Genomic DNA, 15,221 nt, shown 5'->3' on the forward strand with positions numbered 1-15,221 from the left:
ACAATAAGTCTATTTTACTAACATTTATTATTAAACATATTCTATTTGCATGGTTGCTTCCAGATTGATATTTATTTATTTCTTCAGGCAAAAATAAAATAAGTCATGCCGATAAAACCTATAGTATCATTCTTTTCGTGATTTATGTTGAAAGGCTGCTTGAATAGCTAAGTATATCTTTTTGGTTTATTTAGAAAACGGTCCAAATCAACATATTTTAAAATTGATATAAAAGTAGAAAAACTAAAAACAAAGTTCTATTTATATGAGAAAGATCCTTCCCTAATTTAGGGCGTATCACAGACTGTGCTAATAAAATTGGAATTTTGGCTAAATATTCGTAGTCCGAGTAGAAGAAATTCTCAGGGTCGGAGCGTAAATGAATTTCAACAATATGATTTAGTGTTGACGTTTGGCTAAATATTCGTAGTCCGAGTAGAAGAAATTCTCAGGGTCGGAACGTAAATGAATTTCAACAATATGATTTAGTGTAGACGGGGTGTTTATTAATAAAACAAGTAGATCAATTCTCTGGTGGAGGTGAAAGTTGAGTTCTTCTTTTTTTGGTTAAAATTGAACATCGAGTGTAGTTTAATTTAAACACATTGGTCAACAATATGATTTAGTGTAGACGGGGTGTTTATTAATAAAGCAAGTAGATCAATTCTCTGGTGGAGGTGAAAGTTGAGTTCTTCTTTTTTTGGTTAAAATTGAACATCGAGTATAGTTTAATTTAAACACATTGGTCACAAAAGTGTAAATATCTAATTCCTTATTTAGCCATATTTTACAATACATGATATAGTTTCTGTATATTTAAGAAGAGAATGTTATTAGTAAATTAGTCAGTCCAAAAAAGAAGAGAATGTTATTATCATTCTTACAGAACTCAAATATATATGTTATCTATAACTTTGCAATAAATTTGGGTATTAGCATGAATCCATCAATAAATTTTGCTACAAACCATACTCTTTTAACATAACAAATTAATCATCTTCTTTTCCCGGGTATAATACTAGTAAATTTACTAAAATAGAACAAAAAACTAACCTATTGTTCATTTCCCATAAACCAATATTAATTTGACATTAGTATAATATTTTTTTTAACAAAGTAGTATAATATTTTGTTATAATTCGAAAAGGCCTTTTAGTTATTTTTGTTTGTAAATAAAAAATATTACTAACCACAGTGAAAGACTTTTGTCTGGGGCCACAGATGGAACCCTAGTTCATTATTACCCTCTCTTTTTTGTTCGTAACTTATTTCTTAGTTTGCTTTAATGGCCATGAGTTTTATAAAGGGCAATAATTCTGGATATAGAATTGTACCAAACTACCAATTGTTTTGATAAACTGACAATGTTGACTATCAAACTCTAAAGTTGCTTGCATTATGCTCAGTGTTGCTTTTATTCACAGCAGAAACCTGTAGAATTAACATTGATCTCGTTAAACCTTTTTAGTGTGATTTTAATCCAAATTTAGTGAAACTATATTTCTAACTTTTATGTCAACAAATGTTAGAGAATCCAAGTGAAGAAAAAAAGATTAGAAAAGAAATAGGTTTATGGAATATTTTGATTTGCTAAACAAGGAAAGAACTGATGAGAAGATTTTGTGAATATTTTTTAACGAAAGATTTTCGTGAGCTTTGTCAACAAATCTTGAAAAATGCATATTCTACCGATTTTATAGACAAGATGAATTTCTAGATTTTGTGATTGGTAGATTGAAGGAATGATGGTAGAATGTAAAGTAACCGTAGATAGATTGACAAACTAGAAGCGTGAGCTGATGGCTGGAAAAGATGAGGAATATTGGAATGGGTTCAATGATTTCCTGGGGAGAGGTTCTCTTTCGTGGAAAATTACTCATGATTGCTTGTCATGTTCCCCATCTTCTCTACTTCCTTCTTCTTCATTTGATTTCATTAGAAGCTTTGTATCTACCGAGGAGTCCACATGGTTAAGACGTATGAATAACCCTTTAAATTTTTACAAACCTCACTAGTTTCTTCAAGACAAGTAGGCATTTTAGGTCTCTTAATGATTTAAAGCTTGAAGTGTTATGGTGGGGCTTACATGTTACCAAACACTATTAGCAAGATTGCTGTATCTCAATCTTACCTTAAACAACAAGATGTAATTAGCTATGTATGTATATATGTATGTATGTATGTATGTATATTCTCTGATTGGCAGTGATTCTCAAGTGATTGTATAATCCCTATATTGTACCTCTACAAGCAATACAAGTCATATTCAATAACAAAACACAACACAATAGACATTCTTCACAATCATTACTTTCAAATCAAACGTTTGAATTGATGATCTGTATTAAAATTCCAAATCATATTATTGGATAGCAAAAAAACAGAGAGATTAGATTACTTTATTTGTAGGAAACGAAGCAACGGATTAGAGATCATCACGGCCCATATTAGAGTGTTATAGAAACGGGCCTGTGAGTTTAACTTACTGATAGGCAACAAACTTCTTCATGGGCCTTCTGCATTTCTCGCACGTGACAACTCTCGAACCTTCCTCAAACGGAACCACCACCGTGTGACTCTCTTCGCACGGCTCCTCCTCCGCGATTCGAATCGCCTCCGCGAAACTCATCCCCGCCGCGTGCTCTCCCCACCGCACGATCCGCCTCATCCTCTCCGTCAGCTTCTTTCCCACGATCTTCTCCGTCTCCGCCGTTGATCCGTTTCCGACGACGGCCCAGCCCTTGTGTTCACCGTAATCGAACTCAAGTAGCTCCGTAACTTCTTCAAACACGCGATCGGGGTTTGATGATTCGATTCGTTTGAGTTTCGATCGTTTGATGGATTCTAATCGGAGCCAGAAGAGCTCTTGTATTGAGGAGCTCTCTTCCGTAGAGTCCACTGTTCGTTTACTGAGGTCAATCAGCTCAAACTCGAACCCTAGATTTTGAAGTTTACGTGCTAATGACTTGATTTCATCAACCCAATTCGAATCATCGCTTCCGAGTAAGCAGATCTCTCTCCCTTGCTTCACCTGTGAGTATTGATTGGTTTCAGAATCTGATTCAAAGAATGTTATTTTATGACAGTATAAGAGAATTTAGAAGTACCCATGTGTTGAATTCAGGATGAATGCCATCAAGCATGAGCTGCAAGGACAATGTATGATCTTCTTCCCAAAGCTCATCTTCTTTGGAAGCTGTAAATGGATACGCTTTACCACCCCAGATCAGCACCATATCCATGGCGTTCATGTTCACAACCTTCCCGTTAGTATCCATCACCGCCACCATCGTCTCGCCATCTCGGTACGGCCACTCTGTTCTTAGGAAATTCAGTACTGTGGAGCTCATCAACCATGGCCGCTTTACTGAGATACATGGTAGAGAGTTGGAGGAGAAGTTGAAGGTTTGCTTCTCTTCTTCTGTCCATTTTTGGGACGTTGGTATTGGAATCCATAAGATTTCGGTGTTGGTGTTGGAAGGATGATCATATAGCTGTTGAAGCAGGAAGTGGAATGGCTCTGTGGGTAAGAGTTCTGGCTTTGATAATAGCAGCAGTATTACCTTTTCTTTCAGGTCAGTTATAGCTACCTGCCATTGGATGATTAAAGAATATTGATTTAGATAGCGTTTAAAAGGTAGTATAACTAAAGGTAGAAGAATCAGCCTATGTAGCGTCATACTGAATGCTGAGATGTATGTGGAGGATGGAACTTTTAAAGATTTAAAGTAAAGAGAATAGACAAAAAAATCCAAAAGAAGTAAAATTGTAAAAAGAAAAAGGATGGTTCTTTATACCTGTCTGGAGTATTGTTGAAGACGCAAATCATCTTGTAAGGAAAAAAGTAGTTGGAGTACCTCTTGGTTGTCTTGATGAGTCTCCGTGTTAATGTTCCTAAGCCTTTGATAGATTTTTTCCTCTTTAGACATGAAAACATAGAAGCAACATCAGAGATGAGTATTGCCTGAATTTTAGTTGAAGCTGTACTTTCAGAACATCTGAAGCTTACCTATCTGTGTACTGCATTCTTCTACTTGCTTGCTGAGACCGGTATGCATGCTGCGCAACTGATATCCCAAACTGGAAAGTTCCCCTGCAGCTCTCCTTGATTCTGTTGCCTGAGTATTTCAGAGAATTCCTAGCCATGAGAAAACTCAATGTTGATATGCTAATATGACAGGAACGGTTTCTTTATGCTGTTTTTCCTTTTGTAGGGGATCTGCACCTGTTTGGGCTTCTTGAAACAAAAGAAGTGTAGAAAACAAATGTACCTGTTGGGGCTGCTTGAAATATGGTATCTGCTGCAGGCAAGCAAGTGCGCTTTTGACGACCCAGTAAGTAGCCAGACGGATTTTAGACATGGTTTCTCCCACAAGGTTGCTGTCTAGCTTCGCTTGTTTAAACGGTAGCCTTTCAAACTCAGTGATGCATTTGGTTACGTCTACCAGAACTTTAATGAGCAAGCTTAGAGAGTTTAACCATGGTCTGAACTTGGTTCTCTCCATAGGCAACTGGTTGAGTGTTGCAATTGATGCTGCGACCGGATCATTAGAGCCTAGATGAATTGGTAGCAATAGTCCTCCATATGTTGCAGCAAGGGCTCCAAGTACTAACACAGCTTTTGCATCCCATCTGTATTCTTTCAGAAGATCGAACAAAACCATTGTTCTTGTATGGATCTCATTTTCTCCCGTGCATGGACAAAGCATCTGCAACCTCAAGAGTTTCAAGATCTCGGCTCCCAGGCATTTTTATAAGAAGAATATATTTTAGAAGGAAGAGATGATCTGTTACCTGAACAGAGATTCTGGAGATAGCGTATGGTAGTGTTTCCTTTGAATCAAAAACTTCAATGTTGGTCATACAATTCTCTGTCGGAAGCGGCTGAGAAACCTGAAAATTAAGTGGCATTTGTTATTGGCAAGCATCTAGACAAGTAGAACAAGCCCAAGGGGTGGAGAGGAGAGCTCACATCACTTTCCAGAACAAAGCTCAAGATGGCTTCTACTTCTTGAAGCAACGCTTTGGAATCAATCCAGCGACCGTCTGAATCATGTGTACGAAGTAGCTGCTCAACTATGATATCTTCATTCAGAGAAGAGATGGATTTCATGGTAATTAATGGTTGTGTTGATGTCTCGTCTCTTGGTTTGCGTGATCAGATATAAGTAGGGTCTCTGAAATTGAAGATTGTTCAACAATCTGACAGGAATCTTGTACAAATATATGAAACAGTAACTTTATCTTTTCCATTATAAATTCTTCATTTCTTTTTCACTGTGGCAACACTTTTGGTGATGAAGGGCAAGCATTAGATTACTAACCATCATTGTAAACATGAAAACTGATTGATTTTCAGACCCAAGTCGCGTTCATGGGACAGTAAAATGAAATGATTGATTCTCAGAACCAAGTAGCATTCTTAAAAGAAAGACTTGCGTTCAGGGGAAAGTATATATCTTAGCTTTATACACAATGAACAGTGAAACGTATTGGTTTGAAAAACATCATATACGAATAAAAGTAAAAGACAGTCTAGCACGAGGCACTGAAGTGGACTTTTGTACTCTCAATGATCAAAGTTCATGGCATAATGAGTTGCCCTTGTACCATTTTGGTTGAAAGTTCATTAACAGGACCCATAAGATGTCAATTAGTACAGTGAATCAGGTTCAGTTACGGCTCCTGTGTTGAAGACTATAGATTTCAGACAAGAAAGGTATTGATGTTGTCTGAGACATGTGTACATACATCATGGGAACGAACATTCAATAGGACTCTTCAAAGAAGAAAGATTGAATTCTTATGTACAAAATCTGTTAACATGAGTCTGTTGCAGCAGAATCAGAGATCCTTTATTTTACTTACATCTCTCCCCTGACGATAGAGATCATGTGCAATGAGAATGCAAAACTGAACAAATTATCTACAAACATTTTGAAACAAATGCAAGCAAGGACACAGGTCATATCTCCACCACAACCATTGATGAGAGCTAGTTCGAAAACTCACTCAAGCTGTGCTCTGAAAGATGTCAGATCACCTAAGTTTCCTCCAGCTCCTGAGAGAGTTTATCTTAATAAAGCTTGATACGAACCGATATTGAGCTTCGGCAAATGGGACAAACATGGAGGTCTTCCCCACAATCTGAACAAGTCTGTGTCATAAACAAAAGCAAAGGAAAAGTTATTTGTTTTGTTGAGGTGTAATCCTTAAGATAGTTATAGACTAGAAATGCACCTGATGACCACAGTTGAAAGCCATGTTCTTTGGTATCACTAGACATATAGGACAAAGCTGGCCATCATTACGAGCATTTGGGACTGGTGCAGTGGCGGCAGCCACACCACTATCATACGCTTGCGGTGTTCTGGTCTGAAAGCTGGTTGATCGAGAAGTTCTTGGACTGTTGCGCATGGACTGAGCAGCATACGTTGGTGGTGGAAGCGCAAACCTGTTTGGACAGTTTCCAGTTCTTCTTCTGCCAAATTTTGAAACAAAAGGAAAAGAGATTTATATAATAAGCTCATAAGGCTCTCATATAAATAAGAAACTACTCACCCTAGTAAACCAAGCTCAAGGGTGGCTTTGTACTGAGATGGGATCTCCATCAACGCGGAAAGCGCAAACTCTGCCTCTTTCCTTGCTGGATCAACGTTCTTTGACATTATCTCCGTGAAATTCACAAACTGGAAGTTGTCGAAGGCACGAGCGGGGATGTTGTCATCAAACTGTCTCATGGTGTCCCAAGGGCCATCTCCTACACCAACAAGAACTATCGACAATGGATACTCGCTGCAAACAGGAATCCATCACAGTTTAGAAAACAAAGCAGAAGAGATCAACAAGAGAAATGAAGAAATGGTTTTTATTTTACCTTGCTCTAACAATGGCGTCAATGGTCTGCTGCTCTTGTGGACTGACTGCCCCATGCTCTGTATCGACACTTCTTGTCACCTAACACAATCAAAAGCTCCAACGGTTACTATACAAGTGTCTGAGAATGCACATAACCGTACTCACAATACGGTTCCAATCTATGCTCAAGAAAGTGCTAGGCAGTAACTAAAGGTTTTGTAGAGTACTAGTGTGACTAGGCAGATTATTTTGATGAATTATCAAAATTAGATATATAAAACAAAAAAAAAACTAGACAATTTTTTAGATTTATAGTAACATTATTATTTGATTTAATAGATTTAAACTAATTTAGATCAATTTAAACTGATTTTTAACGGTTTTAATAATGTTTTAAACCGATTTGAGTCATATAAATCGGATTTTAAGAAAACCGTTTTTGGTTAGGACCGATTTGATGTCTATACCTGTCCATCAGCGATTATGAGAAGAACATGGTACTGGCCTCCACTTTCTTCCACAATCGTTATGGCCCTTTCGATAATCGGTGCAAAAGATGTCGGACCTGTTTACACAACCAGCAAAGAAAATCAAGAAAAAAGTAGAGCAAGAGTAAGAACATAAGCAGAAGAAGAAAAAAAAGGAACTCATAATCTAACTCAACCTGCAAGGCGTAGCTGGGGGACAATCTCTCTGTAACACATGAGAACTTCTTCAAATCCATTACAAAATGTATCATTGGCATTGAAACTAAATACATCCTGATCATGTGTTGTAGCTGCATAGTCAAAACACCAAAGAAACCAACCTTAATATCTATAATCACAGACTAAACAGGGTCTTTGAGGTGTTATTACCATCTCCAAATCCATAACATGGGATCAAGTTATCTTCATCGAAAACCGACAAAGTCTTTCCAATGATGGAAATCGCTTGCTGATAAGGGTTTGGAGTTGTTCCAATGTAATGCAGGCTCTTCCTACCAAATGATCTCGCCCCTAAAATCAAATCAGAGTCAGCATTTACTTCAAACATAGACTTAAACATAGAGATAATAACTTGTCTAACCTGTCCACTCGTTGCTCTTGGTGACATCAATACCAACAATCAGATTCGAGGACTCCAAACCAGCATGTGAAAGAGCAGCAGTAACCTGTTGATCCAAAACCAAAATCAAAACAAAAAAAAACTCACAAAAAACAAGTTTAATGTGATTCAAACCTCATCAATGGAGCGGTAGTTATCACCAATCCGTGAATACTTCCTCTCAAGATTCTTCTGAGTTTGCCATCGAGGACTGTTATAGGAAGGTGCAGGGCTTGCAGATGGATGGCTTGGTGTGTGGTAGGAGCTGTTCTGGTGGTCTCCGTAAGGCCCCCAAGAAGAAGCAGACGAGCTCGCTGACGGGCTACCTGAATACCTACGGCTGCTTCTGCCTCCTCTGTTCGAGTCTTTTGAGCTGCTTCCTCCCATCACAGACAACCAAATCCAGAACAAGATGAACAATACAATCGCCTGCAACACTTCAAGAAGCATATGTCAATGATTCAGACAAACAAAAAGCAGAAAGTACTCTCCTTTATGAATGATCCAGACAGACACATATATATACAAAGAGTTTATTGACTTGACCAGTCTCGGTTTTGTTTATTTTCCATCAAAAGTCTTCTCCTTTAACATCGTTTTAACACGTCTGAATCGGTAAATTTCTCACTGGTTACATAAAAAAAATAAAGTAATATTACTCAGACAGTCGCTTTCAATAGCATCGCCGTGAACTACAAGGAAACTCTGATGAGAGATTTTCCGGCGAGAAATGATAAATTAAACAGGAAACCCAGTTCGGAAAACTATAAGAAACTAAATTAGATTTGACTGATTCAAAAACATCAATTGCTTTCGAAATTTCCATTGGGTTTAAACTAATCGAGAGAGGTCGATGTAATACCTGCAAATGCAATTGAATCCGTCAAAAGGATTTTTTTTTTTTTTTTTTTTTTGTGAAAGTTGAATTTCAGTATATGGAAGGAAGATATTATTATATGTACGAAATACATTTGTTGCCATTATATAGGTATCTATTTCAGAAAATATACATTTTTTTAATTTTTTTAATAAACCTTGACCAATAATGTGTATCTTGGATTTTTAACAGAGATGAGGCTTTCAGGAGGCTACATGATGAGGAATTCTGAGTCTGTCTCGTATTCTTCGAAGTCGGAACGACCGAACTGACGCGTTAACAAAAGATGCAAGGACCAGAAGTTTGTCTGTTCACCACTTGATTTAGTTTAGAAGGGTATACGACAAAAAAAAATGTTTATCTTGGATTTTTATTTCATTTTGCTGATTGATTGAAATTATCCAAAATCTAAAAATATATATTTTAAAATAAAACATAATTCCTATATATATTGTGTTGTTATCCTAAAATATATTTTAATAACAAATTTATATTAATCAATATAAATTCATAATTTATATAATTGAAAATATAATAATGAATGATTTTTAAAATTTATTTATTATATTGGGTATAGTTATACAAAAAAATTTCAAAAACATTATAATAAGTAAGAATTTTCAAAAAAAAAATTAAAAAAAAAACAATTTATCATTATAATCGTTTATTTAGCAATGCATGTATTAATAATTAATTATAATATGTTTATGTCCGTAAGTGCGAGCGAGACACCTAGAAGATAATTCATATTTGCAAAGTGATTTTTCGCATTAGAGCTTTTACGTCAAAAGTTAGAGAGATTAATATCGTTTATACCCTTAATGAATAAAATATATAAATTAACCACAAAATAAACACAAATTTTAATTTTTTTTATCAGATAATTGATTAAAATTAACAAATGATAAGAATTATCCAAAATCTAAAATATATTTTAAAATAAAAAGATAATTCCTATATATATTGTGTTGTTATCTGAAAAAATATTTTAATAATAAGTTAAATTTTTTTTAAAAAAAAACAGAAAATCAATAATTAATTATTCATCAAGTAAAATTCTTAATTTAATATAATTGAAAAGATGATATGTTTTAAAAAATATATTTCCTAAATATACTGTAATATCTGACAAAAAATATTGTAATATACAAAAAAATTACAAACAATTATAAGACATAAAAAATTTAAATGAAAAATAAATAATAATATATATTATAGTTTTGATTTAGTAATGAATGTATTAATTAGTAGCTATAAAATATTTATGCATGCATATGCGGGGCAAATACCTAGTAATATAGTGTAATTCGTGCAAAACATCGCGTAATTCAGATGGTACATAAAAAAATATCGGAAAACTCATATTATTTTAGATCAACAATATTTACATCATGTCAGATACTTTTGGATATTTTAGTAAGTTTATAAATTATATTTATAGATACTTGGTTAATTTCTATATATATAATTAATATTTGAGATGTAAAATTTTTAGTTTGTATATTCAGATAGTTATTCAGTTATGTTTTTGACTCTGCTTTTATCATATAGAAGAATATAAAAACTATTTGGATATTTGTAAATCCAATCTGGTTTTTATTTTTATTTTTTATTTGATTTTTTGGAGTTCGAATAAAATGTCCCGACCCTAATTTATTTTAAATTCAAAAGAAGAAAAGAAAATTGATCCAGTTGATCAGGATTTTTTGTTTTCAAATGGCTAAAAACATTTTACTATGACTTTTTTTTATGTATGAATATTTGTTTGAATATTGTTTCTAAGTGGCTAACAATATGTACTACCGAATCTTTATGACAGGCCATCATATCCATGTTGACTATATAAAACACCAAGGATTACAAAGTCACAACCAAGTTGGAACACCAAGACAGGTCAAAAGAAATGGACGAATGGCCCTATATTGAAGCACACAAGTCAAATCATAAAGATTGAAGCTCAGATTTGAGTTTTCCCATATCTGTGACCCATCGAGGACCCAAGACCATTCATGAACCGACATGGACCAGACCTGATTCAACCATTACCAATGACACATTCAATTGGTATTATCCGGATCTAAGGCAAGTCTTATGACTGGATAATTTGCAAACATTTACTTGCTGTACAGGAGAGATTTTTAATCAATTAATGGCTTCTGGAAGGATGATAAGACAAGCAACGGAACAGATCTATTCTATACAGAAAAGAGAAAGAACTTACCATATTCACACTTCTTAGTCAAAAGGCGAGGGATATGCCTAGAATTTTTTCACCTTGAGTTATATCCAATTTTCCACCCTCATTCCCAACAGCCAAGAAGTTCATATTAAATTTTGAAGACCAAATTGGTGGAAGAAAACATAATTGAAATTAGCTAATTTTATATTTAAATATAACCTATTTATCTATTCTACGTTTATATTAATTTTAAAATGTGTATTTGACTTTACAAAAGACTCATCTCACCTAAAGGGAATCATGTTTGATGATAAAACGATTAAATGGTTTATGTTAATCATTTTGCGAGATTTTTATAGTTTATGAAAAGATTTTTCTTGGAGTTTTGGAGGGACTTATTGGATAAAGGGTGGATGATTTCATTTTTCCTTAAATTATCTATTATTGTATTTATCATTTATCAATACTGGAATAAACCTTTTTATAAATTCGTCAAAATCTCAGCTTATGAAAAATATGGGTTTCATCAACACAATCTATTAAATAGAATTCAAAAGACAAATTTTAGTTAAAAACCAATGAATAGAAATACCACATTCATGATAGTATTTAAAGAGTTTTTAAAAATAAATTCTATTTTTATTTTGAGTTCACCTTTTTAAAACCAAAATTCTTGAAAAGAGAAAAATAATTTCTGAACAGGATTTATTAACATTTATTTTATATATTTTTAAAAATAATGTATGACCAAAGTAGAGTTTTAAGGAATAATTAGCATTTTAATAATTTTAAATATTAAAAATACATTTTCAAATATCCTAAAATTTCTTTAAATCACCTTTTTGCAACACTAATTTTTCAAAATCTTTTCAAATATCAATATTCTTAGATCTAGTGTATATATACAAATTCTCTCCAATTCTTAATCCAATAAAGCGTCTTAGTCTTATAGACTTATCACGGTCCATTCAGCTTTGTGTGGTCAATAATTCCATCTTGTTATCAAGTCCATCTCATTCCTTGATCATAACCAAAGAGTATATTCCTTGTTCATAACCAAAGAGTAAATAACATCATGAGTTGTGATATATAGAAATGTTTAAGATGATTGATTTGGCTATTTATGTCACCAAAATTGATTTATTTTTTTTCTGTTACATATCTGTTTAGAACTTCGGAGTTAAGCGTGTTTGACCTGGAGTAATGAAAGGATGTATGATCTATCGGGAAGTGATCTACGATACCCATGTGAGTGATGCCAAAACACGTGGAAAGGTCATGTAATGATTGCAGGGTCAGTAAAAAAAATCTTTTTGGCCTTGGAAAATTAACGCACTGTCCGTCATATGGAATAGGGCTCACAGACCGAGTGAGGGGGCGTGGGTGATCCTCTAATCGTGGACGGTCGGAGCATTACAAGTGGTATCAGAGCTGGTTAGCCATTTCGGTTCTGACCCGAGAGGCGTCTTGAAACCTGACGTGGAGCGCAATGAGAACGTTGCGTTCTTTGAGAGGGGATTAATTGTAACATCCCGAGTTGTGATATGTGGAAAGACTTAAGAGGATTGATTTGTCTACTTATGTCATCAAAGTTAACTTACATTTTCCGTCACATATCCGTTTAGAACTCCGGAGTTAAGCGTGCTTGAGCTGGAGTAGTGGAAGGATGTGTGATCTATCGGGAAGTGATTCGCGATATCTTGTAAGTGAGGTCAAAGCACTAGAAAAGATCATATGGTGATTGCATGGTCAGTAAACAAATCTTTCGGACCTTGGAAAATTAACGCACCACTCGTCAGATGGGATGGAACCACAGATCGAATGAGCGGGCATGGATGGTCCATTAACCGTGGACGGTCGGGGTATTACATAACTAATTAGTTTTGATTCAATAAAACGTCTCCTTTCACTCCCTTTAATCATTCACCGGTCGTGTAGAGGCGTAGTGTAATCAGTTTGTTCAACCCCATTGTATACCATCGTGCAATTACCCTCGTTGATCTTAAATAACCTTTTTTGTATGAATCGTTATTTTTTAATCTATGTTTTCTTAATTAAATGTAACAACAAAAACCTATTTGAAAAGGTTATTTGTCGTCATTACCAGAAGGTGAAATTTATTTGGCTGAAAAGACCTGAAAATGCGACTAATACATTGATATAATCATCCAATTCAGAAAGCTATACAACATTTTTTTTTTTCACCATCATTTATCCAACAATTTGATGAGGTAAAAATAAAAATATCACGATAAAACCACTTATAAAATAATATATTTTAATGCATTATGTTAAAAGAAAAATAGTCGGTGGTATAGTGGCAGATGAACTCTAGGTTAGTACGTAGGGAAAACGGTATATTCATGGCCGCACTATGAAGTCAGGGAAAATACATACCTAAACAATATTAACGTGTCAAAACATTCATAAACTAAATAAGAATTTAAATTGCATACATAAACTCATAATAAATAGTTAAAACATGCCTATAGTCGGTTATACGATGATTTGAACTATTTTTTAAATTTTTTTTGTAGTTTAGTCTCTATAATTCTATTTTTTTGTTAATATGCCTTAAATAACTTAAATAACCAAATTTAATGTATTTATAATTTTAATTTGAAAAGTACAATTTATTTTTTTACCAGATTTTAATTAAATTTAAATAATAAGTTTTATTATTTATCAGAAATTTAGATAGTTATCATATACAATATATTAATTAATTTAGTTATCAAAGTATGTTATCTACCTTATTAAAACATGAGAATTAATTATAAATAATCTTACTCATATGTAATATCTACAAGAAATACCTCTCAATTTATATTTATATAAAATTTTATTTACAAATATAGTCATTCAAATTTTAATCAACATAACTAAAACTACTCTTTAGAAATTTGATTTTACAGTAGAGATCTTTAATAATATTACCCTTACTTAATAAAAAGAAAATAATGGCTAGTTAACCAAAAATAGTTTTGAACGTAGCATCTCAAGAAAACAAATATCGCACAAAACCACTAGACCACATTACATTATTTTTATTCTAAAATAGTTGTAGCCAGGGAAAATACATACCCAAAAATAATGTAATATGGTCTAGTGGTTTTGTGCGATATTTGTTTTCTTGAGATGCTGCGTTCGAAACTATTTTTGGTTAACTAGCCATTATTTTCTTTTTATTAAGTAAGGGTAATATTATTAAAGATCTCTACTGTAAAATCAAATTTCTAAAGAGTATTTTTAGTTATGTTGATTAAAATTTGAATGACTATATTTGTAAGAAAAATTTTATATAAATATAAATTGAGTGGTATTTCTTGTAAATATTACATATGAGTAAGATTATTTATAATTAATTCTCATGTTATAATAAGGTAGATAACATACTTTGATAACTAAATTAATTAATATATTGTATATGATAACTATCTAAATTTCTGATAAATAATTAAATTTATTATTTAAATTTAATTAAAACCTGGTAAAACAAATAAAATTGTACTTTTCAAATTAAAATTATAAATACAATAAATTTAATTATTTAAGTTATTTAAGGCATATTAACAAAAAATAGAATTATAGGGACTAAACTACAATTTTTTTTAAAAAAATAGTTCAAATCATCATATAACAGGCTATAGGCATGTTTTAGCTATTTATTATGAGTTTAGGTATGCAATTCAAATTCTTATTTAGTTTAGGAATGTTTTGGCACGTTAATATTGTTTGGGTATGTATTTTCTTGGCTTCATAGTGCGGACATGAATAAGCCGTTTTCCCTTAGTATGTAATCTAGGTACTCAGTAGCGGAGCCACCTGAGAGAGGGTGGTCAATTTGTAGGTCTATTTACGTTGTTGTTGTGGTGAATTGGTTAAAATATCTCTTTTTGACCCAAATGAAACTTAGGTCTAGTTTCGCCACTGCTTAGGTTTGAAGGCACTTCCTATATTCTATGGTGTGACCATAAAAATATGAACTCATTACTTACGATCTATTTGAATATTGTACAAAATGTTAGAAATATGAGAGAAGTGTTGTTGTGAAAGTTGTGTCTTTCTCATTAGCTCTCACTATCAATATATAGTGGAGGTTCATAAGGGTTTACAACAAGGAGAGTATCTACACATTTATTACATATTGACCACAAAGATATAGTCTTGGTCAAAGCTCATAAATGCTCCGGTTGAATGAGTCTTCATCTTGACTAGTCT

The 15,221-nt window shown here is 33.4% G+C and overlaps 2 protein-coding genes and 1 long non-coding RNA gene across 8 annotated transcripts; 1 reads left to right on the forward strand and 2 right to left on the reverse strand.

The window, feature by feature from the left end:
- Nucleotides 1-2,317: 2,317 nt before the first annotated feature.
- On the reverse strand, nucleotides 2,318-5,136 carry LOC106300952 (protein SIEVE ELEMENT OCCLUSION C). Its single transcript, XM_013737236.1, has 7 exons — nucleotides 4,973-5,136; nucleotides 4,795-4,893; nucleotides 4,272-4,709; nucleotides 4,010-4,118; nucleotides 3,798-3,919; nucleotides 3,108-3,590; nucleotides 2,318-3,031 (listed from the first exon to the last, which is right to left on the reverse strand). Exons 1-7 carry the CDS (start codon nucleotides 5,111-5,113, stop codon nucleotides 2,483-2,485), a joined length of 1,941 nt encoding a protein of 646 aa, XP_013592690.1. The 5' UTR covers nucleotides 5,114-5,136; the 3' UTR covers nucleotides 2,318-2,482.
- On the forward strand, nucleotides 3,443-5,272 carry LOC106300953. Of its 2 annotated transcripts, none has more exons than XR_001262128.1 (3): nucleotides 3,443-3,526; nucleotides 4,215-4,405; nucleotides 4,508-5,272. It is a non-coding gene; the product is annotated as an uncharacterized LOC106300953 (long non-coding RNA). The 2 variants fall into 2 exon arrangements; XR_001262127.1 differs by having other exon boundaries at nucleotides 3,493-3,575.
- A 490-nt stretch (nucleotides 5,273-5,762) lies between these two features.
- LOC106296695 (E3 ubiquitin-protein ligase RGLG2) lies at nucleotides 5,763-8,876 on the reverse strand. 5 transcript variants are annotated; one of them, XM_013732894.1, is made up of 11 exons: nucleotides 8,807-8,866; nucleotides 8,491-8,571; nucleotides 8,080-8,373; nucleotides 7,927-8,011; nucleotides 7,716-7,856; nucleotides 7,523-7,636; nucleotides 7,326-7,423; nucleotides 6,878-6,957; nucleotides 6,562-6,795; nucleotides 6,241-6,481; nucleotides 5,763-6,157 (listed from the first exon to the last, which is right to left on the reverse strand). In XM_013732894.1, the coding sequence occupies exons 3-11, from the start codon at nucleotides 8,329-8,331 to the stop codon at nucleotides 6,077-6,079; spliced, it is 1,326 nt and encodes a 441-aa protein (XP_013588348.1). In that variant the 5' UTR covers nucleotides 8,332-8,373; nucleotides 8,491-8,571; nucleotides 8,807-8,866; the 3' UTR covers nucleotides 5,763-6,076. The 5 variants fall into 5 exon arrangements, with proteins under 5 accessions (XP_013588348.1, XP_013588349.1, XP_013588346.1 ...); XM_013732895.1 differs by having other exon boundaries at nucleotides 8,471-8,571; nucleotides 8,807-8,828; XM_013732892.1 differs by lacking the exon at nucleotides 8,491-8,571 and having other exon boundaries at nucleotides 8,807-8,876.
- Between the last annotated feature and the right edge of the window lie 6,345 nt (nucleotides 8,877-15,221).

The sequence above is a fragment of the Brassica oleracea genome, chromosome C6 (assembly GCF_000695525.1).
Source record: "Brassica oleracea var. oleracea cultivar TO1000 chromosome C6, BOL, whole genome shotgun sequence".
Classification (NCBI taxonomy): Eukaryota; Viridiplantae; Streptophyta; class Magnoliopsida; order Brassicales; family Brassicaceae; genus Brassica; species Brassica oleracea.